Source organism: Triturus cristatus, chromosome 3_2 (genome assembly GCF_964204655.1).
Source record: "Triturus cristatus chromosome 3_2, aTriCri1.1, whole genome shotgun sequence".
In the NCBI taxonomy this organism is placed as follows: domain Eukaryota; kingdom Metazoa; phylum Chordata; class Amphibia; order Caudata; family Salamandridae; genus Triturus; species Triturus cristatus.
The window spans coordinates 257737351-257763466 of NC_140584.1; the positions used below are offsets into that span (position 1 = coordinate 257737351).

The 26116-nt window shown below is 44.0% G+C and overlaps 1 protein-coding gene across 1 annotated transcript in view; it reads left to right on the forward strand.

Annotated features, from left to right (window-relative positions):
• The window catches only part of STX12 (syntaxin 12), a 190040-nt gene that overhangs the window by 126897 nt on the left and 37027 nt on the right, over positions 1 to 26116 (forward strand). The window contains exons 5-7 of the mRNA XM_085647566.1: positions 3310 to 3353; positions 8993 to 9092; positions 18551 to 18623. Of these exons, the coding sequence (XP_085503692.1) occupies positions 3310 to 3353; positions 8993 to 9092; positions 18551 to 18623 (217 nt within the window). The remainder of the gene's footprint in view (positions 1 to 3309; positions 3354 to 8992; positions 9093 to 18550; positions 18624 to 26116) is intronic.

The window sequence follows — 26116 nt, forward strand, 5'->3', positions numbered from 1 at the left end:
TCGTCAGGACCGTGAGGTGAAAATAAAAGAAAGTGAGACTAGTATTCAGGGAAGAGACACCCTGTAATCCTACTATACCTATAGTCAGGTGTCAATGCGTCTATGCGCTAATTGGAACGTCTGGATCGAGATCCTTTACCCAACCCCTCTATTCTGAGTGGTTGGCCTCGCCGGTACTCACTGCGGTAATGAGGATAGGTCTAGTCATTCACCCCGTTGGAAGCCCATTACCTACCCCTCCGGAGTTACCTGTCTTTTCAGATAGCAGCACGGCAGGAGCCTATAGTTCAGTTGGGAAGGTTATAGTCCAACAAGGAGGTACACAAAGATACAAGAAAGCCAAGTAAGTTAACTAAACTTTTGCCCACATAAACCCATATAGACAAGTAGAGAAAGGAGGGCCAGGGTAGCTCACATGACTGCTGGTTGTCATAAATAGATTTCCCGTATAAAGCTGGTGGCCCTGCTCCTTGTGACAAGAATAAACCATCCGAGGTTGGCATGATAGCTTACAGTCACTTGCTGTCTGCAAAAGATTCCTCCCTGATCTATTTCTTCAAACATTACTATAAAATGACTCCTGCCTTAGGCATCTTGATTTTACCAAATGGGAAAGTCATGGTTTGGAAAACAGAGACCGGGGCCTGAGTGAGCTGCATCGTTCTAGCTGACCAACCACAGTTGAGTCTAATATTAAGGAGGAGGAATCTAGCAACTACCTAACCCTTATCCCTGAATTCACTCACCATACAGCCAGCTCCCACAGAAATTGAGCAACTTTGAATCTCCACCTCGGAGTCGGTGGCAGCCGTCTGTTTGTATTTTGCCTCAAATATGAAAGGTTTCGGATACCTGGCTAATTTAACAGCTAATTCAACAGGAGTGTCTACTTCCAGAATACATATGGGGGAAAGGAATTTGGAGTGACCTGTAGGCAGGATTGAGCCGCAAATATGAGCAAAACCAGGTTGAAAATATTATTCTCATTGAACTGCTCTGAATTCTTTTTGGTTTTTTAGCTTTTTATTTCAATTACCAATAGTATACAAACATGTTAAGATGACAGCAGCTGGTACAGAATCACATTGTTGCTCACAATATCTTTCCTGTGCAACATATTCATTATTGTATTTGATCCCATACATGTCTTCACACATTGAGTTGCCAGTTTTACCCCTGTATTTCACCCTCCTAGGCCTCTTCTCGCTGTCCTTCCCCGCTCTCATGTGTCAAACCTAGTATAAAATAGTCTTGTCCCATACTTTCCACCCAGGCCTTTCCATGTGTGCCTGCCTGCTTCTCGCACAGTCTGCAGTCGGTTCTCTAGCCATCATCTTCCTTAATATCAGTAACCAGGATCAGATTGTTCGCGCGATATTTACAGTTCTTTTATCATGCTTCGTTTATGATTTTGGGTCGTGATGGGATATGATTCTGTTGCTTCTCTGCTCTAAGTTATGTACCACCTCATGTACTTACGGCCATCTTGAGTTGCAGCTCTCTGGCACCCCATATTGATTCTGAATTCTTACTAGAAGCAGCTTCTCTTCCTCAGAGAACTGAGGAAACCACTGGGTAGTATTTTCCACTTACAGATTACTTAGAAAAAGGTACGGGTCCTACCGGATTTACAGATGATGACTGTTTTGACTCCGGCATTGGTATTGACATTTGCCTCATCATGAAGCATGCACATATTTTATGTGGAGAGCAGTTTGAGGAAACATTTGCAGAATTGCTCCCCGAAACGGAAGTCGCATTGCAATTGGATAATTCTGCTAATCTCACACTCATTAATGGGAAGGACTGTAATAATGCTTTGAGACCTGTTAAACCTAGTAAAAACATAATCTTACAATCCTCAATTCCTAACAGTGACACTTCTCAACAAGAAACCAGAAGAAAGTATGGGCACTCGGGAGCCTACATTGTCCTCCATATTTAATCTGATCCTAGCCTAGAGAGAGCACCTGCCCACAAAGGCAGCACATCTGAAGTCTCAGGGCTTAGTATGTATAACAACTCACCATAACTACAATTACATACATACATATTCCTGATGTTAAGTTTAATATTGTTATTCACAAAAAGTCAACAGTATTATCCTTTACTAGCCCCTCTGGAAAAGCAGGGATTCTTATGTTGTCATGCCTAGAATAATTTTCCTGCTCCATAAGCCTTGATTGAGCTGTGATTTAGTTGATTATGTGGGTCAGAAATTCTGGCTTCCATGGAAGTTTTTTTCTCTTCTACATATGAAAGTCTTTGCTCGAAAACATTTTGGGCCAGCTACAAATCTATTTTGATATTCCTTCCTCTTCAAGACAATCTGTGTGAAGATAGTTATTTCATCTATGAGATCATCTTTAACACATTTGACCTGCTTCTCACATCATCCTAAAAGCATATAACTTCCTGGTCATGTTTAGCTCATTTAAAGGTTGGGAATCCCTTCTGACTGGTGCATAAGAGTAGTTGCCCGAACGATTAAAAAATAAATGGGGCTGGAATAGGAAGTCTGCTCTTATGCTGCCTGCCTGGTTCTGGTCTGTTTTTGTGCAATCCAGTCAAATAATTTCTGCATCTGTACAGCTTTAGTTTGTCAGGTTTAGTTGAACTGATCCCACTCTAAGTACATATGTCCCTGAAGAAATCGAGATGAAAACGGTCTACTTTTAAAGTAATTTTTGGGTTGAAAAAGATTTTTAGTCTTGCTGCTCTTGTAATCCTTTTCTATAACCTGACTGTTGTGTTTGTGGCAAAAAAAGGTAATGTTTTTTAACTGCAGTGTTTTGTTTGCTTTTCAGTCAGGGAAAGGGTAGAAATCAGCCAAGATGTATGTTGCATCATGCAAAGCATCAATGTGCACACAACCCTTAGTAGACTTGTCCAAAAGTGAACTTGAGGCAAAATGCTTAGCGACTGATGTAGCCTGCCAGGGTTTTCGTCATACACATACTTTAATACTCTGCTTTTACATTGGGTTGATTAACACATCATAGTATGAAGAACATCAGGTGTTAATTAAGTGATTCCTTAAAAGACGTTTGACACCCATTCCAAGCACTTTTATGTACATTGCTGTTTCACTTATGTACGAACATGCAGGTTGTTCAAATTAAACAACTGAATTCAATATTTGTATTGCCTCATTTGATGTTAAAACCAATGCTGTATATTAAATTGTTGTGTACCTATTTTGCGAAACTTTGTTTTTTAACGTAGATCAATTTCAATAAATGTGTCCGTTAATTTATGTGATGTTAAATGGTTATTCATATTAGCAAGTAATAGTTTACTTTATTTTAGGAAGATCAGAGACACAAGGATGAGCAGTTGGTTTCCTTCGACAAGTACGTTCTTTCCATATTGATGTTAATAATTTGGTATATTCTTTTCACAACCACGAGTATGACCAGAAAGCTTGCTGTCACTTGTTTATTTATAATTACTGTATTTTAAAATCAAAAGCTAAGAAGTAAATGAAAGACCACCTAATTTGTGTAATTACAACTTCAACATGCTGCAAATAAATTACAAAAAAAATAACATAGAATTGGAGAAAAATAAATCTACACAAAGTATGTGCATGAATCATCATAATTGTATTTTATTGGGGCTATTTGTAAAGCACAAACCTTTCTCCAGAGCGTAGCATAGAACTATTTCTTTAGCAACATGCACTATGTTCCTCTCAAAAAGCTCTATGTCCACTTATGTGGGGTACAAAGGTGTGTCTATCTGTGTCTGTCTACTTCTCTTGCCGGAATTGGAAAAGGAGAATTATCAGACTGGAAATGTATAACACTTTTGGCAAGTACATTCCTTCGTCTACTACAGTTCCACATCATAGCGCTACTTGCACCACTACGCCTAACCATTTCTAACTTTTTGTCTTCCCTACACACCTCTTCTTATGACTGATCTGTTAATCCTCTATACTACCTCTCTCAGTCCCACCCTTCACCTTCCATCAACCAAACCCTGCAACAACTCACCAATACTGCTGTCACCTCTCCCCTTGCCCTTACAAATATCCTCTTAATAATCAGCTTCATGACCACCTCCCTGTGACACCAGCTCTCACCCGTTTTCTTTTCATGCATCCTCCCCACACTCCCTTTCTGACAGGGACTTTTGCATAGATGTTTGAAATTTGAGATTGATTTGGGAGCTGGAGACCTTGTCCTGAAAGACCAAAAGGGCAGGGACTTTGTTTTCTCTCTAAATATTACCATGGCCATAAAAAATCCAGTTAATCATCTCATTCTAGATCTTTATAATCCCTGAATTTTCTATAAGGTCACTGTTGCTCATAACTGGCAGGCATTGCAATATCGGGGATTGCACATGTTGGGGGCTGGACTGGACATGGGAGCAGTGCATCTTGGGACTGTGCCCCAGATCCAAACGACACAAGGTGACTTCCAGGTACATAGATCGTGGACTCCTAGTCGCCAAACGGCTGCTCACGCGCCGATGAAGTCTCCTACCCCCCAGTGGCCGTAGCCTGGTACCAGTCGATTTTATGCTGGGCGCAGGCGGAGGGTGTGGCTCTTCAGCGGGAAGACGCCAGAGGGCTGCGTAAACCACCGATAGCTGTGGCATGGGACGCGATTCTCTCAGACTTTCGCAGAGCCTGGTGCGATCGCCCGCAGTCGACGCCGGGTACACCAACGGCTGTCGACGGACATGAGAGTGCGAAAGGCTCATAGTATAGGGAATGGGGGTGGTCTTCAGTGCCTCGTCCCACCGCTCTGCGCGAGTTCATGCATGTCTTCTCTGCCTTTCCTCCCATACACACACTTGGCACCCACATAATTACCGGGTACGCCATCCGAACTATAGTTAATACACATTGCATAGAATGGGAGACTGGGCCAACACAATACATAAATACGAAGATATGCTAGGTCTAGCACGTGGACGAAAGGGAAGTCAGGGGTGCGGCACACGAGGAAATGTATAATTCTAATGTAAATGTTCTAGGTGTAGGGTACAACATTCCATGTTATGTTATTATACAAACAATATGTAAGTTTTTCACAGTAAGCTATGTTGCTAAATTAGTAAATGAAACAGACAGACTATAACAGATGTAACTGGCCAGAATGTCATTTATCAATAAGGGCTCTGTCTCTGTGAAGCAGTGGTCTGAAATGTATTGTACACAATGGCAAAATAGAAAATGCACTGAAAATTGCAAATTTGTTGAAAAATAATAAAATTAAACAAAAAAAAAAATCAGGGATTGCACATGTTCTTTCTATCTTCAACATGCCTTCTTTTACATACAGGAGGCAGCATCTCAGAAGACACATCCAGTTTGTGTTGGAAGGATGTTTGCTGCTCTATAAAACAGAAGGAGTGCATGCATTGTACTTAGCCTAAATTCAGAATAAAGTGCCCACTAAAGTGCTATCAATCCATCTGTGTATTTAGTGTCACCAGCTTTATCCTGATGATTTGTTAATGATGGACCTAACCCGATAACAGGCCCTTGGTTTTCTGTACTATTTATCACTCTTTACATTGTGAAATTCTCTGTAATGGAAACAACATTCAGTCTAAGTTCCTCCAAAGGGGTCCTGTTTATTAGAGTAATTGTAGACTGCAAAGTGGTCAGAGCCTTTGCTCCAGAAAAAAATAAAATTATAATGACACATTGGCTTACTTGGCAGACGGTTGATTTCTGCTTGTATTTCGTATGAGAATAAGCTCCGAAACAAGGGCACCAGGGTTTCAAACTTCTTGACTGTAGTATTTTTAAAAGATGAACATTGAAATCTTGAATGCATTCTTAAACGGGCTGGTACCTATTTTCTCTCACGTCACTTCGTCCAGGAAAAACTTTACTCCTTTAATTTACAGCACAGACTTTCAAAAAATACCTCGACTCCTCACCCAAAAGCTTATTTGACTCTGTGACTAGTCTGTCCCTTCCACATTCCTCAACCTTAAACTCCGACTATAGGCTCCTCTGGGTTCAGTTAGGAAGCTGCCTATTTCACCTTCAATCTACTGATTGTAATCTCTAACAAACTATTACACAAACCTTCTAAAATTGAAGGCTTCGCTTCTGGCAGTTTAACCCTTCCTAACTTGTTTTCAGGGAATGCTTGTTGTTGTGTGCATGAACAACACACTGCAATATTTTATTGTAATTGAAGTGGAATTCATTACCTCTTCCTCTGAGAGCTGCCAGTGCACCTGTTGGATAGGACCATGCTTCACAGCATCACAGTCTATGCAGTTCACTTGTGAGGAACAAGCAAGGTTTGGGCATGGTGTTAACTTTTCTCAGTTGAGCTCTTAATAATTGGAAACTTTAATCTTAAGTCCAAGATAAAGGCTCTGACCGTAGGAATCGAATCCAGCTCCAGTAACAGCAAGGGACTTTTCGCCATCATCCAGGAATTCACCAAATCAACAGCCGCTGCCTACACTAGCACCACTACCCAACAACTCTGCAACATCCTCTTCGACTTCTTCCATGTAAAAAATCACCAAGATCGATGGCAACTTCGAACCCCAGCCACCCCCCATTGACCTTTCCAGCCTGGTAACCTTTTCAACCAAGGACTCCCACCTGACAACACTTTATCCATCGAGGACCCTGCAGCAATATTGAAGACAATCCACTCAGGGGCACCCACAGACCCCTGCCATATCTACAACCTGGGAAGAGCCATGATCAATGCTGTACTCACTTCCAACATCAACACCTCCCTCAAGACAGCCACCTTCCCAGATACCTAAAAACACGCTGAAGTCACAGCCCTCCTCAAAAAAAAAACTTGGCCGACCCTGAAGTACTCAGCAACTATCTACCCATCTCGCTGCTCCCTTTCCCAGGTAAATGAATCGAGAAGACAATCAACAGACAGCTCTCTGACCACATAGAAAGCCACAAACTCCTGGATGTCTCGCAATCAAAATTCCAAAACAACCATAGAAACAAAACCAATCTCACCACTGCCACAGACGACCTACTTGCCATTCTGCACAGTGGACAGACCTCCACCTTCATCCTCTTCAACCCCTCTGCTTCCTTCGACACCGTCTCCCACCACACACTCATCGCCACATTACACAAAGCGCAAATACAAGGGCCAGCTCTCGAATGGATAGCCTCCTTCAACGAGCCAGGCTCACACCATTCACATCAGAACCCAACGACCTCATCTACGGAGTCCCACCGGGATCATCTGTACATGACTCCTCTGGCTAACGTCATCTGATTCCCGGACGATAACCAGCTCATTGTTTTCCCTGTCAGATGGCACAATCACCACCAAGACAAACTTCAACCAATGCATGATAAGCATGGCCAATTGGATGAAATAAAACTGACTCAAGTTCAACTAGGACAAAACTGAAGTGCTGATCTTTCAGAATAAGAGCTTACCTTGGGACTCCACTGGTGGCATGTGGAACTTGGATCCACACTCACCACAAACGACCAAGCTAGGAACCTAGGCCTCATCCTGAACACCAACCTCACCATGAAGCCCCAGGTTAATGTCATCTCTTCCTCATGCTTCCACATCCTCTGCATGTTACAAAACATCTTCAAGTGTCTCCTGCTGGATACCAGACGTACCATTATGCAGTCCCTAATCACAAGCAGATTGGACTACGGCAACACACTGTATGCCAGCATCCCAGCCCATCTTCTTCGCAGACTTTAAACCGTCCAAAGCACTCCTACCAGACTCGTCCTCAACCTCCCGCGCAGAACCAGCACCACTTATCAGCGAGCTCCACTGACTACCTATCCAGAAGCCCTGCCAGTTCAAACTTCTCACACATGCATTCAAGTTACTACACAACACTGGACCCGCATATTTCAATCACCGGCTTCACTTCCACCAACCCACCAGACAACTTTACTCAGCTTCACTCTCACTCGCGAACACACACACATTCCCAGCATTCACAGAAGCACAATGGAAGGTCGATCATTCTATTACCAATACGCCAAATCCTGGAACAACCTCCCCCAACACATCAGGGCCTCCTCCTCACTTCTTGAGCTCCGCAAGAAGCTGAAGACCTGCCTTTTCAATTAATCTTCTTGCTGGACCATCAAGACTGCCTGTACTCAGGCCTAGCCTCCCCAGACACCTACACTCACCTATACAGCATCTGGATACCCTCACAGGTGACAAGCAACGCTCAACAAATCCACCTTGCATTACTAGTGGCTTCAAAATCCTTAACCTTTTCCTCTCTTCAATCTCTTTGCCATTATGGGCAGTGACTAATGTCCTTTTTGTCCTTTTTTGGGTGGGATGAGTCTGGGACTCATTAAGAGTTGCTTTATAATTCAATCAAGAATTAGAGACTCCCTAAGAGATGCATCATAATTGAATAGGTCGAGAGATCCTTTGTGCCTTTCCGTAATCTTATTAGCCACAAAGCCTTTCTCAAGTTCAGAAGTCCCATTACTGCACTGCTCACTCAAACTTGAATCATTGTCGTATAGATTTTGTGCAAAGCAAGCAGCCCAAAGTGAGCAACTGAGTGCATGGTGATCATTGCTTAGCCACATAAGATTAGAAAGATTTTTATTTTATTTAAATTTGCTTCTTAAACATTGACTGGTTCCTTTGGATGCCAGAAAGAAGGACCAGTAATCCAACATCCTGCATGTGAGCATCTGTTTCATCATAAGCAACAACTACCAGATCAACAGAGCTTCACTTCGCTCTGAGCTGGCGGTAGCCCCTACTTGGAGGTTGAGTCTGAACAGTGAAAATTCAAGGAGTATAGGTTTTTAGCAAATCTAGTACTCTTTTAGCTTTAAAAGTAATGTGTAGGCCAATGTACTTCTTAACAAGATGATAACCCGGTGGCAGTAGACATTAGGGTCGAGAGTTTTCACCTGCAGCATTTTTAGTTGTCACTTCCACTTTGATACTATGTTTGTGACTCAGTAATGTTGAAATTTGATTGTGTTTTTGTAAAGAGAAAGTATTTCTTTTTACAGTAATGAAGACTGGAATCAAATGCAATCTCAAGAAGAAGCAATAACCGAGGAGGATCTTGAACTAATTAAAGAACGAGAAAGTGCCATTCAGAAGTTGGAGGTATGGACATATCTTTGAACATAAACATACTTAAACAAAATTCCCCATGAACACGGTGGGCATTTTGCGGATGTTATGAATAGGACATTGTGGAATGCCCGAGAATGATGTGGCCCATGGTGAAGATAGTTTAATGCAACAGGGTCTCAGATGATCCTGATTCCATTCAGATTCCATTCCTAATTTTGTATAAAGCACTGCAAATATTACCAATTGTAACACATGATTTCTACTGTGAAGTTCTATTTTGTTTACAGTCTGTTGTATGTACCATTACTAACTTTTTCAACAGGCGGCAGCTCCGGACCCTCCTTCCTCCAAACTTGTGGAAAATACCCACGCTGCAGGGTGAGACAACAGACTGTAGCTCGCTTGACAATAGTTTTGAGAGCCAAGATTCCATCCATTTACACGCTGGTTTGCTCCTATCACTTTTACAGCTTACATTTCCTCTGATAGGATTTTTATTGAGCATGGGCCCCTCCTCTTCCTTCTTTTAATGTTTTAAGCCTTTTCTTTTGATGATCACTTTCAAGAAACCATGTTTGTGTCAAAGTAGGCAGGCAGTAAGGTCTCTGACTCACACCTATTGCTCCTGAAATGGCAGTCAGCAACACTCATGAAATTTGAATTCGACACATACGGGCTATCCAGAGGTTTGTAATGAACAGTGAATAACCCATCAGTCATGGGACTCTCATTCATCCTAGCTCCATTTTATGCTGGGGATCCGTGTTTGAGTGATTCAAAGCCATGGTGGCCGACCAGTTGGCGTAGCCGCAACAGAGGCAGAGAATTTCTTGAGTACAGACTTTCTCTTTTGGTACTGGATGATCAGTCGTCCAGTGACAATAGATCAGATCGTAGTTAGTCATTGGTGGATCATACCCTAAAGTGTTGGTACCCTGTTCTCCTGTGGGATGGCTTTGGGTTAGTAAGTGGAAGAAGACACCCTGAGCTAGTTAGACCCTTTCTAGGTCTAGCGTTACACCGCATACGCTGCTCGCTCTGCGAGACCTATAGTGAGAGAGTAGATTTGAGAAGGGGACTTGAAGCCCCACCCCTCATTTTCATTGGCTGACGTCGCCGTTTATGCTAAACGGTCGCCTGCAATTGGAAATGAGGCTTTTTTGGTGACTCCCTTATGCCTTTTCGTCCGGCCAACCCATACAGGGTTGTCTGCTTTGCTGCTGTCGCAAAACAATTTCTTATCTTTATGGGGGGCCATCTGTTTTCACTCAGCCCCATGTTTATTTTTGCTTGGCGCTTTCACTTAAAGTGAAAGTGCAATGCAAATATAAACACGCAGCTGAGTGAAAACAGATGGCCCCCTGTCTTCCCGCAATGGGGAGCGCTGCTTCCCACTGCAGGCAGGCACAAAGCACATGGCGCGCTTTCACTTTCCTATTTTTATTTCATTTGTGCAATGGTGTGCTGGCCCCGCCCCACCCTCTAGAGCGGCTGTTCCCTCCCTCTCCCTGGCGGCTCAGGCTGAGTGAGGGTGGCTCCGTTTTACTCCTGTGTCGGATCTTTGAGGAGCCCCCGTCTTGCTGCTGTGGGAGCTGGAGGCTAGAAACCGGAGAGGCCGCTCCTCCCAGAGCTCTGAGATTGCTGCCATGGCCGGTCTGCATGCTCTGTTCCTGCTGTTGGTGAGTGTTTATGCTACCTGTGTTAAAAGGCCACCTCAATTCCGGTGTACTCTTCCCTGGTTAGAGGTTGGTGTCTTGTTTCCAGGGAGGAGTTTTCGGTGTGGAGTAAAAACATTTTTTGTGAGTTGGAAGCGCTAAAGCAGGTCCCTCCAGCAGGAAATGAAGCATGTCGTGGGCTGCTAGAGGCCAGTACACAGGCGCAAGTAAAACAACGCCAGCAGCTCGTGTGAGCTTGGGCGATCCATTGAAATGCTTCTCTGCATCCATCTGCTGCTACGGTCTTAACAATGTCTCTGCTGGACTCTGGTTTAGCCTGCATGTTATTGGCTCCGGTGCCAAGGAGGGTGGTTTTCAATTGCACATTATCTGAAGGTAAATTCACATGCCCATGTTGCCATGGTGCCCTCTCGGAGTCAGCCCTTATGCTCTGTTCTGCACCTTGCAAAGTTGGCAAATGCTTGGTAAGCACAAGATTGCTTTGCACGTTCAAATCAACAGAAACATTATTTGTTTACTTACATTTCCTTGATGATAATACTTTCTAATGCGTTCATCTGTTTATTGCTGGAAATCGGGTGTAACTTGGGCAAGTTTTTTAAAAATTGTCCAACAATAGCGACTTTGCGCCAGCATTTTTGTCCCTTTTTTCATATTTACCTTTGCAAAAACTTGCACAGAGCGCAGACGATGTTGGGAGTGAGTCAAAAGAAGAAAGCTTGGGAGAGGATGTGGTCTGGCGGCTAGAGCTGCCGACTTTGGTGCTGGAAACCAAGGTTCGAGCCTCGGGGTCGACTCCACATCTTGTAATTCTGGGCAAATCACCTAATCTCCCCGTGCCTACCAAAAAAACCAAAAAAAAGAATTAATGTGTCAATTGGAGCCACTCCACCGTCCTTAGACCCACTCCAATGGAACTGTCTGAAAAATATGTTTTGGCAGCCGAGGGGGTAGGGGCTGGGGGGTCACAATAGAGTCATCTCGTTGCACCCAATGGACAGGTATGGAGAGGGTCCAGTTTGACCATCAAAAAGTTAGAGTTCAAATATAATATTAGGTCATGGGGAGAGCCACTGGAATTATGCGATCCTGTGTTTGCTGCTTCTTCTTTATTTTGCATAATTATCCCTCATCTGGCGCATAATGTGTAGATAAATTGTTTCTAACTCAAAAGGATCAAAGGTTAAAACTTGGTGTGATATGTTCACACGCTTTGGAAGACCCTTCATAGACGTTAGCTGGTCATCTTTCAGTTGCTTATTTATATATTTGGTTGTTAGACTGGTACTAATAAGGTGACTTTTTTGCCCAGACAGTATTACCATGTGTAATACGCATTTGCAATGCAATAGGTCTTGCATTTGCGAGAGTTTAACCTATTGGCATTGTAAATGACAATGCCTTTTATTTATGTCTTAAAAACCAACACATAAATAAAAGGCATTGCCATTTACAATGCCAATAGGTCAAACTCTTACAACTGCGAGACCTATTGCATTGCAAATGCTTGTTGTCTATAGCCCCTATGAAATTGATCGGGCAAACCAGATTTTCAAATTTATCTTGAATCAAAGCGCATCACAAATTATTTTGCATCCACTATATCGTATACCACTGTATCATCAAGGTAGGTAGATGTTCAGTTAATAATAAATCTGCTTACCTCTTTGCTGTTCATTTGGGTGTTTGAATCTTTGTCCTTCTGGATATGGAAGGATGCACTAATTGGGGGCGTATGTTTGGAATCCTCTTGGGGGGGGAAAAAAGAATCTCCCTTTATGCGTTCAACTTATTTCTGTACTTGGTGCATTTTACATCATCCCTGCCTAGAATGTTCTCTAGATTCGACATTTTTGGATCATATTTTGAATTTCATGACAAATCAGTGCTTTTTCTCTTCACTGCATGGCCGGGGTGAGGGATTCTCTAGCTTCCAGTGAGGGTTTCAAATACAAGGGAGTGGAGGGGTCTACTTCTAGTGCGATGGGAAGGCTTTTCGAACTGCAACTTGGGCCTGGTGCTGGGTCTGGCCAAATTTAGAACATATGAAATAATGATGCTAGCTCTCCCTCTCATTGCTGTTTTATAGGGCAACCTTGTATAATAGGATAATGCTCCTCAAACTGAACTAGGTTCTAGAAAGCACTCCCTACTGGTGGTTCCAGAAATCCTGTTCAAGGAGGACAATGAGACGCTTCATACTCTTACGGTACTGGGGTACCCCCAGAATATCCTTGACCATGCTCTATAGAGGAGTGAATGATAGTGGAATTATGCTGACAGATGCATTCAGATACGACTCCTCATTAGAGCTGTTGGTGGTGAATCAGTGGGCCTTTTCAACTCTATATGGAACTCTACCCTAGACAGCCTCACATTTGGTGGATTTGGTACCTGGAGGTGAGATATGTAAAAAGGAAGGTAACACAAATGCCTAAACATTTGGGTTTCATGGTTCGGATCTTGAGGGACACTACAAAACTACTAGGCTGGGGGAAATTATTAATGGGCTACACCCCATTGAGGATGGAGGATAACTTGCAAAGCTGAAATGTTTGTCTGGTTTCCGTGAGAGTGATTTGAATGGCTTTACAATCCTGGTAGATGTGTAAAGGCGTAGGGCCATAATATCTTAAATCCAGGAGGACTTTGGGCTAGTAGAGTCAAAAGTATTCAGATAAGTAAGATTCTGACATGTAGTAATTGTTCATATTCACGGAGATATGGAGGTCTCCGAGGGCTCACCCTTAGAAAATATGCTATCAGAGGCACTGTCAGAAAGGGTTATTAATTTCTAAAACATTACTCAATAACATGTCCCTATCAGACAGGCTGTGAGGTAAATGATCCCTAGACATGGATGCCCTGAAATCACAGACTGGAAGGAGGCCAATCAACATCATGCAGAGGTGGCCACAAAGGCTGGGTTCCATTTAGTGCAACTGAAAATCCTGCACTACTACACTAGATCCCAACTGCATACTTTTGAGGCTCAATAATGATCCCTGCCTTAAGGGATGTGGACAAGGAGGGGCATTTTATCATGTACTTTGACAGTGTCAAAAATTAGATCCATTCTGAGAAGCTAGGCTGATAAACTCGCTAGTGTGACTGACACACCCCCTGAAAAAGAGGTTTGTTAAATGCTACTGGGTGTCTTGAGTGAGAAAGGTCCCAGAAGATAGTCCTAGTTGTTTTACAAGAGGCATTTAGCAAAACGGGAACAGTTTGTTTAATTAAACAGAGCGTCCGGAAGAACAGTTTCAGATGTAGGGTCTGAGTACTGGCTCAATTTACAACGGTCAGCGGCCTCTTTCTATACAGTTCATAATAGATAATAAAGTATTTCCGGTGATCCATGTATGGGTAAGGAATGTAAGCTGCTGCCTTTCGAGTACTAAATTAATTGACTAATGGAGATTACAGGTGGGAATCAATCTTGCCTGGAGACAGCGTGGTCAGTGGGTAACGAGTCCAGATGTCCGGCCTAAAGAGCGCGTTATCACTGCGTGTTCTGTGTCCTGATTGGCTATATGTTCCTAACTCATGTGGCATCTGACTTTATCTTGTGTTGAGAACACATATTCCCCTCTGGTCATGTGTGCTTTATTGGGGCCCATCTCCCTGGACCCTTGTAGTGGTACTGGGCCTATCCGTGGGATTGATCTAGGGATTCCTGTTCATGTATTTGTCTGCCAGCTACGTGCCACCCCACTGGTGACCTATCAATCAGTGGCCTCGGTCTCAGAGTCTGCTTGACAACGTACTTGCGAGTCGGGGTTAATGTGCTGGGTAGGGGATGGGCCTACGCCAAGCGGCAGGCCCTCGAGTCGGACAGACACCTTCCAGGTTGAAGCTCTTTGATGAAACTACAACTGTGGCTGGCCAAGCAGTCCATCACTAAACGGACCAAGCATGCCCAATCAATCTGAGTGCATGGCGTTGACAGGACCCTCCTCTGGCAGGCCGCCATGTGCGGGGATGCCAGCTTTATCCCTTCCCGCTCCGTGGAAGGCAGGCTCGGTGGAAAGGCAGATCGGGAATGGCTGGGAGGCAGACAAGGGCCCCAGGAGGCCCTGGCAGACAGGCTCGCAGACCAGGGCCCTTGCTTTGCCTGCCTCAGAATCACCAGTCCTCAAGTGGGTCTGAGGTACCCTCTACCTAGTAACCCGAAAGAAAAATAATCCGTGCCTACTGAGTGACAGAGGGGACCGAAGACGCAAATGTACCCAACCTCCTGGAGTCCTGGCGGGGATTGGGAAAGCAAATGAGTCCTCATTTCCAAGTCGGCCCGGCCTTCTGGTAGTGCCATTGGAAAGCATTGCCCTCGACCAGATGACTAAGGGGCTCGGCGCGACCTGTTGGCCGGCCCTCTGGTCTCACTGTGCCTTAAACGAAAGGGCTTCCGCTTGCCCTTGGAGGGCTCTGCGGCCTGGGGGCTCGAAGCCCCAGCTTGGCCACGGGCACGGGGCCCTCAGGCACCTTAACATGCAGGTGAAGTAGGGGGAAGACTCCCCAGGCCCGAAGGAGCCACCGTCCTGGGCCCTTGAGGGTGCGGCAGACCAGAGGACGGAGCCCAGGGTGGGAGCGCCTGGCGGGGCCTGGTCAGAGCTCCTGAGCCCTGACACACCTGACCTCCTGGAACCCTGGCTGGGCTCGAGGAAGCAAATGAGTCCCATTCGGGACTTCAATGGCGGCTCGGCCATCTGGTAGCATTGTACACGACCAGATGGCCGGGCTCGAAGTACAGCCATCTGATCGCGTTGTGCCTTAACGTACAGGGCTTCCCTTGTCCTTGGAGGGGATGGGGGCTCTGCGGCCTGGGGGCTCGGAGCCCCACCTACGCCTCAGGCAAGGTTCTGTGAGAGGGGGCCCTGATGGGTATCTGGCCAGGGGCCTGAAAGCACCTTAACACGCAGGCGATGCGGAGGGAGGCCTCCCCGGCCCCTGTAGACCCCCAACCAGGGACCTTGACCATTGGGTGCATATATATTGCACCCATATTTATCATATTATACTCTAGTATTGTATCAAATAAGCCACCCTTCTTCCTTAATACCTTTCACAAATTTTCAAGTCGTAATGTAATACATACCAATTTATATCATTAATTGCATAATGTATCAAGACATAACTAAATACATATGCTGCACTTGTACTATCGCTGTACATAGAATGCATACAATTACTAAAACAATATAAATTAGTAACCTGCCTTCTTCGCTTTGACAGCGCTTTAACCGTTTTTTTGTGTGACTTCGTGTTCTGTGGCAACCAGTTCAAGATGGCACAAGTCTGACCTACAATTAGTTATACGATTTGACTCTGAACTGTGGTTGCTGTGCATTGATTTTTCTGCAGCAAACATTGTAGAATCTTGCCAGGGCTGTCTTAAAATGGGGAAACGGCCACTACAACGCGGCCGTTTCCACGCATGACCATAACCACGCATGAACACAACCACGCATGCATTACAACGCATGCGTGTTTACAACGAAAAGCCTTTACCATGCATACCTTTACTGCGAGATTCGTAGTAAAGGCATGTGTGCTAAAGTTTAAAAAGAAAAGAGGGGGTTTGGGGGGAATCTACCCCCCCCCCCCTCCCCCCGCCTCCTAAAAAAGCGTGGGATTAAATAAGGGGGCTTGGGGGGCACCCCCAAAAATAAAATATTGAAAAAACGCACCTGTTTCCGTCATTTAAAGAAAGAGATGTGGAGGCAATCGACGTCGTTAGGGGAAACGGAAGGACACTTCTGCTTCCTCTTAACGACGTGCAACGTCATCAAGGAGAGGAGAGGAAAGGGGTGGTGTCGCACAGGGCTAAATTTAAAGGGTACATTTTTAGTGTGATATCCTTTAACATGAAAATGCCATTAACATGCATAATTTAACAACGAAAATCGTTGTAAAAGTATGCGTGTAAAAGGCATTTTCGTGGTAAAGGATATGCGTGGTGATGGCATTCGCGTTGTAACGCATGCGTGGTAAAGGCATACGTTACAACGGAATGCGTAGTAAAGTCATACAGCCCTTAAAATGCCTCAAGATTTTTCACACATAAAAACTCTTCTGGTGTATATAAATGGATCAAACGGTAATCTGAGCAATCTTCTCATTGTATGTTTTTAGTTTACTTTTATTAATGCCATATTTGCAAATCTTCCCTAGTTTTTATTTGGGATTTATGTTACATGATTATATTTTCTTTTTTGTTAAAAACACTTCTCTGATTTTTCCTATAAAGACATTAAAGTTAGTGGCATTCAGGTTATAAGCAATTATCACTTCTTGAAAGATCATTCACTTTCCTTCCTGTTTGAAACTCAGTTCTTTCCTGACACCTTGATCCTCTTCCCTCACCAGCTAAAGAAGAGGCAACCAAATTGTCTCCTAATTCCTGCTGAGGTACAGCTTCACATTGTTTCTCACATTGGTTTTTGGTCTGTGCAAATACCAGCTGGTATAGATATTTAAATATAGCTATAAATACAGAGACATCCAGCATAACATAATTTTATTTTGACAGTACAGTTGTAGAGTAGTTCAAACTATTATGTTTTACCAATGTTGAGAGTGAAGCAAACCTGTACAGTTCCACAAATGTATAGGTTCAAAATATGTGTGTGTACAAGTGTAAATTACAAGTGTACCTTGTTTAGGCAGATCCTTCATAATCTACTTGACTATTTTGACATTTTGATAGACCTAATGATTTTATATATCAATTAGTGCACTGTTCGTAAATGATTACAAGAAATTATGATTACTGTTTGTTATCCAGTCATGTCTCAACTGGTTTCCTCGACAGAGGAAAAAGGGGGGGGATTGGGAGCTGGATTAAAGAATAGATCAAAATCTCAAAACATGGGCCTCTGTTCCTGTGAGAAAAAGAGAAAGAATCTGAACAGGTTGTGTGTGACCAGAGCGAGGTCATGAAAACAGTCAACAAGACTGTTTAATGTTGCCCTCACACATCCCCAAGGGGATGTAATGCGTCATTGTAGGGCAGTGCTCCTCATCGGGCTGGTGCTGCAATGCCCTACGGGTCCCTCAAAGGGTCACTTTAGCGTAGATCTTTTCTTTAGAAATTGCTCTATGATCAATGCAAGCGAGGTGGAAAGTGCAGTGGAGTAGTGAGTGCGTGGCTGTGGATTAAAACTGATTGAGGAGGTAGCAAGCAATCACTTAATAAGTGGACCACCCTGTCAGAAATAAAAACCTATTACAGGCAAATGCTACCATAAAGGTTTGAAAGGAACCCTGATAGTCAGTAGTTTTCAACAACTGGGTAAAGAAAAGTATCCTGTAGTCGTGAGTGAAAAGCCTCCCTCAGGCCTCTCTCTTAGTAATTGGTCAACATGTTTCGCACCTATCTAGTTTTCTTAAGGATTTGTGACGCTTCGTGAGGACCAAGAAAATATCATGATTAACTACCCCACACATATATGGTGCCCCTAAAATCCTACCTACTGTGTGTATGGTTCAAGGTCCAACCTAACCACAAAATGGTAATATACTCGGCAGGTGGCACAGAGTTGCCGCGCTCAAGCGTGTTAAGAGTTTGAATAGTGCGGACCGGTCGTCTGCACCTACCCTCAGCCTTCGCGTAAAGTTTGGGAGATTGTTATCCAGCCATGTCATTGTTTTTGGATGCCTATTTTTGCCTTCTAAAACTATTTTATGTTTTCAGATATGCCTTAATTTAACATCCAAAACCTGAAAGCGGTTGCCCATATACAGTTCTTATAAGACAAAATACTAGTCCTCCTAACGCTGTAATGATGTGGTCTCATCTGTTTCCATCACCAGGCAGACATTTTGGATGTAAATCAAATATTTAAAGACTTGGCTGTGATGATCCATGACCAAGGAGACATGATAGGTAAGTGTTTGAACATTTTCCAGTTAAGATAAAGTAATTGATCCTTCAATAGATATCTCACATGGTCAGTAAATAAATAAATAAATAACTATATTCACTGAACCCCGCTACTGTACACAGTGTTGTCATCAATGAATGTTCACCACATATAATAGCCAAGAGCGACCAGGTAGTCAGCCAAATGCTGTCTAAGGGAAAATAACAAAGAATCATAGGATACATCCTCTCACCTTCAATAAATCAATACCAAATATTATCCTATTTTTATAAAGGTCTAGGCTAAACCATTGACTACTCCACAATCTTGATTGTTTATTATGTTTGACCTTCACACACCCTATTGGTGTCATACTTCATCATCTGGTCTCATTCTGGTCTCTAAAAACCAGGATGGGCTCTACTATATTCCAGGGAGCACTTAGGACAATTTTCTGCCAGTGACTTCACAATAAAAATTCATCAGAATCGCCTTGGTATCCCTTTATTTTTGCCGTTCCTGGTTTGATTTAAAAAACCATAAAAGAAGGGCTTATGGAGATAATGGACTTACACCCTATACAGAAGTAAACGTGATTCAGTTCTCAACATTAAAAGCCAGAGGACAATACATCACTAAGCCTGGGCAGAACTGTAAAAAAAAATCTGCCGCACTATGCGGAGCTCCACAAGAGGCAGAGTGCGTTAGATGAATACCGTTCATGGTGATTTTCAGTGCCAGATGCTTGTCCGCAATGTGCAATCATCTCGAACGGCACCATGCACAGCGCAAGCGGGCGCGGCTTCCTTTCTGCCACTCGAGTAGATTTTTACTCGAGCTGCAGCTTTCTCAATGTGAATGGACGATTTCTCAACACGAGTGGTCGCGGGCATGCGCGACCACTCGCAATGAGAAATCTGACCGCCCATGTTGAGAAATCTCGCCGGGAGGTTGAGTTTCCGCCCTCGCCAACTTGATGTTGATAATTGCGAATGGGGAAAAATCTCACCGGGAGGTGGATTTTCCCCCCTCGCCACCTTGACGAACGCGAGTGCAGAGTTTTTCGGAACTCCGCAAGCTCCCCCCAGACTTATACGTCACATACAACATGAAAAGCATGCAAAGGACTAAATCGCCATATACCACAACGACCTATTATTGGTTCCTGAACTTTCAGGATATCCTGGTACATGGAAGAAGAGGGAGACATGCACTTGTAATACACCTTCATCAAGGGTGTTATGTCACCTATTGCACCTATTCTTTGCCTTTCTCCTCCCCCTACGATCATCTATTTAGCCCTTTGCGTTCTGTTCATGTTTCATATGATGTAGTGTCCTAACCCAATAGACGTTAGGCTGGCTGACATTACTAGACAGTATTATACCAGGGCATTTAGTCTTTTATTCGTGACAAAAGTTCTGAACCCTATGAGGTGTGTGAAGGTTTCCATAATAAACAAGCAAGATTGTGGATTTGTGAATGATTTAGCCTAGAACTTTATAAAAATAAGAAACTGTTTGGTATTGATTTGTCTTCACTGATCTCATTTCATATGTTGCAGTGATGTTATCAGTGATCATAGTTCATATCATGAGTGATGTAATATATGAGGTAATTTGCAGTGCCTGCGAGTGTGCGATTTATGGTTACCTTAGGGCACGAATATATAACTGTTGAATTTCTATGGTTTTGTTAGTTTAAAACAGCATTTAACGTCTCTTTAACCTTTTAATCCAAAGTAAGATAGTATCATACCTAACTATATCTTCACTTTATACAGGAAAAAAAAGCTAATACAGCACACCCTTTGATATCTTTAACAATCAGAGTATAATACTAGACAAGTACTAAACACAGTCTGAAATCACATGCATTCCTAGACATATGTTGATGCGGACAATCCTATGAGACAAAGACTGCGTGGAGCATGTAAATAGTCCAAAAAGATGTCATCAGGCGATCATTCTTTCACTTTTTATTAGTTTTTCAAAGATTCGCAGCACACGATTTTGCCACATCTTCACTTTAACCTTTGGGGTTTTTTTCAGTGGATTTCTAGGTTTTTTTTTTTTTACTTGCATCCAATCCCTCTCTGGCAAGCAACCCAACGCTGCACACAGCCTTCTGGCCAAGGTGCAGGTGGTCTTGCAGGTCCTGTCCGCACTCAGGCAGACATACTTACATTGTCAGAGTCACTACACCAAAATATAAATGTTGGCCTATTGGCTTTATCAAGAGGTGAGCATATCAGTATATCCAAAGCAGATCTATCATCTTTCTCCCTAAATCACCAATATTTTTAAACAAATGTATGTTTCAGTAATTCACACAATGCAATGTTTAATATTAGCTATCATTATAAAAATCTTTAACATTTAATGGAAAGAAAAAGATCAACATGCCTCTGAGTCTTTATTTTAACATAGTTATATTAATGCTGTTTTTGGGAAGAAAGACAGACTTTTTTTTCTTTGCTTTACATAAAACTAACATGCCTCCAAGTCTTTCTTTCAACATTTTTCACCCCAGAAAACGCAGTCAAAAACAGCCACAAGAGAGCTGTGCACTCCAGCTGAAGTCCATAGAGCTGGAATGGAATGGAAAGACATTTATAGAGCGCATGGCTACCCGGAAGCATCCCAGCGCTGATAGCCGGCACAGGAGACCAGAAGGGCTAAGGAAAGAGCAAAGTCTTTATTTGCTTCCGGAAAGCCATGTGGTCAGAGATTAAGTGTAGGTGAGGAGGCAAGGCATTCCAGAGTCTGGAGGCGTTGTAAGAGAAATGTCTGCCACCACTTCTGGACCTCTTGATCCTGGGGATCTCAGCCAAATGCAGATCATCTGATCTAAGTTTACGGTTGGTTTTATATGGTCGAATCATGGTGGAAATCGACGGTGGACTGAGTCCCTGCCTTGCTTTATGTACTAGGCACAAGGCCTTGAACTTAATTAGTTCCTGAACCGGGAGCCAGTGGAGGGAACAGAGAGCCGGTTCAGCTGACAGCCTATTAGAGATTCCTGTTAGCAGTCTAGCTGCACTGTTTTGTTCGGATTGAAGTTTCCTGACTGCTGAAATGGTAGCGCCCAGGTACAGGGCGTTCCATCTAGGAGTGTTTTTGAGAAATATGGTAAGTTCTCCAGGGGTCATGGATTCAATGACCCAGGAGACTTGCTGTTTGTTTTTAACTTTGCTTGGGGCTTGCAGCACTCCCTGCAGCCCCATGCAGCATTAAAAAAATGTTTGTGGTGCCCCTGTCCCTTTTAGGGACATCACCGAGCTCAAAAGCAAAACAAAATTAAAGTGCCCCTTGAGGAGCAATGAATAATAAATGAGATGTTTTTTAAATTTTATTTAGGTGTCCCGGTGCCCATACGGGATGCCCTTTTTAGGTTTCGCATGCACTGTGCTTGTGATATCTATTATATTTAATATAAATCTTATGAGGGGCTTACATCCCACCCTTACTTTTTATTTATTTAAGTGCTTTCCACTTACCTTTCCTCCGTTTCTATCGTTTGTAGCATATTATTACCTGTTGTTCCTCTTTTTATGTTTCTGTTATCAATGGCCAAAGTACTCATGTTCATCTGCTTTTGCGGAACTTGTTTTAGGTTTTGGCTGCTCTTTTGTTTGTCCTCCGCCTTCAGCATGCATTTGTCCGACGCCTTTTACTATAATGTCACCGTGTGAGCACGCCTTTTGGGCACTCAACGAGCAGCCTATCCTGCACCTTGACCCCCACTGCTTATACAGACAGGCTCACACCATGAAGGCTCAGCTTTTGCTCCACTGTTTATATTTGTTCTTAATACAAACTCTGCAGCTCTTAGATTGCCTTCTCCATCAGTTTGAGCATTACGTCAGAGTAATCCGTCCACAGCTCATTTATCGGTTTAGTAACACGTGCGCTGCCGAGTCATGCTTATATGCGTAATTTTCCCAGCCAAGACCTGCCCCCTTGCCAGAGCCTGCCGCCTCTTCCATAGATACAGTATCTGTCACAAGTGTTCTTAACCATGCGCTGCAAAGTTTACAGAAGCATATTTCAGCACCAGCTACCTTCGGCTCGAGCTCTGGACGGACTGTAGCATCATCACGTGGTCTTGCGCACATTTCTTTCCCCTCGCAGTTGTTCTAATGTAAGAGTAAACTACGATCCTAGTGTGAGTGAGCGTTGGTCGCACAGCTCGGTCTTTCTCTTTAAGGTCTGCTGAACGATTACGAAGCAGTTTCTTGTCTTTTCGGGTTGAGCTGTGGGTTTAAGGGGTGGTAGGGCACTGGATCCGGTCTGCTTCAAATGTGGATGAATCAGCAAGAGCTTGGTCATTGCAGTTCAAGTCGAATCCTGTCCAGGGTTTGTAGCTCACTTTCATTCATACTGGACAGATAGCAGAAGTCCGTAAAAGCGAGTTTCCCGTTCCTGCGATCCGTAACTCCCTTGTGCCCTGCAGCATTTGTTTTCTAAAGCCACTGGTTGTTATTCAGAATGGAGCAGCTCTCATACCAGCCACTAATGTCAATTTCGTTCCAATATTTTGACTGTATTTTAAATGGGAAATTCATACATGAATGTAAACATATTTACCCGACAAAGGTCATTTTTATCGAGGTGCGGGTGCCGTCTGCTGCTGCTCAAGTAGCTTCTTTCGTGTGCTTGTAAAAACATGTTGCACAGTGGCACTCGCTGCTGTACAATATATCTTAATTTTTTTTTTATGAAAGAGCTATAATGCGCCCAGAATTGACCATGTCATATACATGCATACATACACATACTGACACATGTAGACAGCTACGACATATGAGACTGACACATCTTTTTTGTTTACATTTTTTTTATTATATCGTCATTTAGTTCAAGAAAACATTAACCGGAACATTAATTGCATTTATCGTTCACATACACTGGGTCACATTCAGCATTCTAAATCAAGCAGAACACCTACCATTCCTGGCCCAAAAAAGATATTAATAGTACATACAATTGGAAAAGCAATCAGTACTAAGCATATAAAGTATCATACTGTAGTGCAACGTACAACAAAACCAGTAACCTTTGCGATTCCTTAGTCATTGAGAAAACAATATTTAAAAATTAAGTCGTATGTTACAGCACTGCTAGGTAACATGCTTTTTAGTTAATTACTTTTTGGGGCGCTTTTCTATAGCACCAACGTCACCTGAAGGAACAGAAGCGCTTTATATTGCAACCAGTTACTTCATACAAGCACACAGGTAACTAATCGCCTCCACATTTTAACCTACTTTTCACAATTTTATTTTAGGGTCAGTTTTAAATAGCTGCAACATCACCCAAAGGTACAGAAGTGCTTTATATTACCACAGTTATTGCACAATATATTTCCTTTCTCAATAAACAAGTCCTAATACTTTTATGGAGTTTCTTTAGTTTACATTGCACAACTGCTCACCAAGCTAAAACTTACGAAAATAAACGTATTATTAACCTCCTAGTCAAAGCCTATTGTAATTGCCAATGCTTGTATATAATTATTAGGCTGGGAAGCATGCAGCCTAATCCCCTAGGCCTTTACAGGCCCCAGAGACCCCATCCCCTGGGCTGTACTCATTTAGTTAGGGGAGGGGGCATGCCACTCCTGCCCGAGCCTTTACAGGCCCAGGAAACCCATCTCCCGGGGCCGTGATTTCTTTTTAAGGTGAGGGAGGGCATGTGTCTCCACTCCCTGAACATTTACGGGTCCCTAAGATCCCATCAGCGGGTCCTTGTTTTAAAAAAAATATTTTATAAGGGAGGGTGCGCAGCCTTCCTCTCAGTCTTTTCCCGGGGCACCCACAACACACAGCACATTGGGGTTCACGGGGGAGCCCGTATATGCTCCTGCCCAGAAGGAAAATATATGTTCGAGGCATATGAGCTGCAGATTACACACTGTGCATAGATCGCCATCTGGTGTTGGGGCCCAGATGTTTTCACTTGTTTTTGTCTTGGAAAGTCTTTGGAAGTCACGAGGTATGTGACTCCTCCTTTGGATCATAGTGCGCATGAGCTCCATCCTCAGATTGTTTTTTTCCGCCATCGGGCTCGGATGTGTTCTTGCGTTCCAGTTCGGAACCGTTAACGGTTTTCTCTTTCGGCGCGCAATCCTTCTCTTCTCGACGGTATTGTTTTGATCGCGTTTTCCAGCCACACGCGACCCTTCAACTTCGAAGTCTTCGATTCCGGTCATCGACAAAGGCCTTCAGGCCTACCCAGGACTCATCTCTGGCTCATGGAAAGGACGCCATTTAAAAAGAGTCCTCGATGTGGGTCGAAGTTTCCCCACACCGACCTACATGAGGTGTGCAACCTCTGCCTCTCACCGGAGCACGAGGCCAGAGACTGTCTAGCTTGTGCCTCCTTCTGCTCCAAAAAGACCATCCGGGACCGACGAGCTCGAAGAACAATGGCGGCTCGTCATGTTCAAGCCCCGACGACATCTTTCAAGAGGGCGACTATGTTCCAGAGCAGGGGCGAGTCGAAGAACCCATCATCAGCGCCTCCGAAGCAGATGATTCCAACGTCGAAGACATCACTCCAGCTCAAAGGGCCGTGAGTACAGACGTTGACCCCAATCCCCCCCCCCCCCCCCCCCCCTCGACACTGTCAAAAAAGGCTTCAGCACCACCTCCACTTTCGGGCCCAGGTGCACGCCGAGACACTGCTTCCCATGCCCTGCCTTCGGGCCCGGTAAAGAAGCCTATTAAGCCTTTAGGCGACTCGGGTCAGCCTACCCTCGGTACCGAAAAGCAACATCCGGCACCGAAGAAAAAGGCGTCCTCCACCTCATCCACGCGGATCGCTGCTCCCTCATCGAAGCACTCTGCTTCGAAGGCTAGCACCAGTTCCTCGGCACCGACAACACCCTCGGAACCGACTAAAAAAACACCCACCGAAAGGCCCCGATTCTTCCAAGCCAAAGACCTCGGAACCGAAAAAACAGCAACTGGTTCCAACTGACAAAGACACTTCAAAAGTACACGCTTCCAAGCCTAGAACCGCTACCGAGTCGACGCCCAAAAAACTTACGGCACCGAAGCCCTCGACTCCGAAGGGTCTGTCTCCCACAGATTAACTGTTTCATTCAGATCCTACCCAAAAGACTTTAATGAAGGACCCTACTACATTTAATGCTCAGCATCAAGAACAGACCACTAAAAATGCCTGCGCCTGCAGCACCACCAAAGAAGAGACTCTGCTACCTCTCCATTAAGGATTCCTTCTCCTCTTCCTCCTCCTCCTCCCCCACCACACCACTCTCCCACACCTTCACCTACCCCAATAGATGATGATGATGATGATAACACCTCAGATGATGCAGGGGGAGGAGCGGACGATCAACACCCAGCTGCCCCACTCCCCCCCCCCCCCCCCCCCATATATCTGATTCAACCAGCTCCTTCACAGAGCTGCCAAATACCACGGGGCGGCCCTGCATACAGACCCAGTAGAGGAGGATTTTCTTATGGATACCTTTGATACCACACAAAGGT